The sequence below is a fragment of the Nestor notabilis genome, unplaced genomic scaffold (genome assembly GCF_000696875.1).
Source record: "Nestor notabilis isolate BGI_N333 unplaced genomic scaffold, ASM69687v1 scaffold22279, whole genome shotgun sequence".
Taxonomy (NCBI): Eukaryota; Metazoa; Chordata; class Aves; order Psittaciformes; family Psittacidae; genus Nestor; species Nestor notabilis.
The window spans coordinates 1-1074 of NW_009943539.1; the positions used below are offsets into that span (position 1 = coordinate 1).

Consider the following 1074-nt stretch of genomic DNA (forward strand, 5'->3'; position numbering starts at 1 on the left):
GAAGCTCTTGCCGCAGGCGCCGCACGCGTAGGGCTTGAGCCCCGAGTGCGTCCGCTCGTGGGTCCTCAGGTGGGTCGAGCGCACGAAGCTCTTCCCGCACTCGGAGCAGGGGAAGGGACGGGCCTTGGGCTGCGCCGGCGGCTTCGCGCAAGGGTTCTCCCCGCTCTTGGTGGCTCCTGGATCCAGCTCCGGTGGTGGCTTCACCCAAGGGTTATCCTTGGTCCTCATGGCCTCGGGATCCAGCTGCGTTGGTGGCTCCATGCTCCTCATGGTCTTGGGATCCAGCTCTGTTGGTGGTTCCATGCTCCTCATGGCCTTGGGATCCAGCTCCATCACTGGTGGCTTCACCCAAGGGTTATCCTTGGTCCTCATGGCCTCGGGATCCAGCTGCGTTGGTGGCTCCATGCTCCTCATGGTCTTGGGATCCAGCTCTGTTGGTGGTTCCATGCTCCTCATGGCCTTGGGATCCAGCTCCATCACTGGTGGCTTCACCCAAGGGTTCTCCATGCTCCTCATGGCCCCTGGATCCAGGTCCATTGGTGGCTTCACCCAAGGGTTCTCCTTGGTCATCATGGCCCCTGGATCCAGGTCCATTGGTGGCTTCACCCAAGGGTTCTCCATGCTCCTCATGGCCCCTGGATCCAGCTCCATCACTGGTGGCTTCACCCAAGGGTTCTCCGTGCTCCTCATGGCCTCTGGCTCCATCTCTGCCACTGGTCCGGGTGGATCTCGGGTGTGGGGCTGTGGGAAGGTGGTGGGAGCCCGTTGGAGCCGTCGCTGGTGGGGTCGTCGCTGGTTGGAGGTCCCAGCCCTGGGGACACCTCGGAGGGCGCTGGATGGACGTGGAGGGTTTTGATGTTCCAAAGTGGATCCTTCTGGGTCTCTTCTTGCCGTGGTGGGACCTGCTGGGGGGGAAGGAGAAGATGCTTCACGATGGGGCTCAGTGGAGGACACCAACCTTCTCCCAGGCACCCAGAGACGATGCAGCTCCCACCGTTGAGTGAACCCCCAGATCCCGTCATGGATGATGAGTCCAAGGAGACCTTTCATCTTGCACCAAACCCACGGCGGGAG

At 62.2% G+C, this 1074-nt stretch overlaps 1 protein-coding gene across 1 annotated transcript; it reads right to left on the minus strand.

Annotated features, from left to right (window-relative positions):
- Positions 1-3: 3 nt before the first annotated feature.
- Positions 4-690, minus strand: LOC104411546 (zinc finger protein 787-like; the record flags this gene model as incomplete). Its single annotated transcript, XM_010021992.1, has 1 exon — positions 4-690. A coding segment is annotated over exon 1 (687 nt), but the record flags the coding sequence as incomplete, so codon positions are not given.
- Between the last annotated feature and the right edge of the window lie 384 nt (positions 691-1074).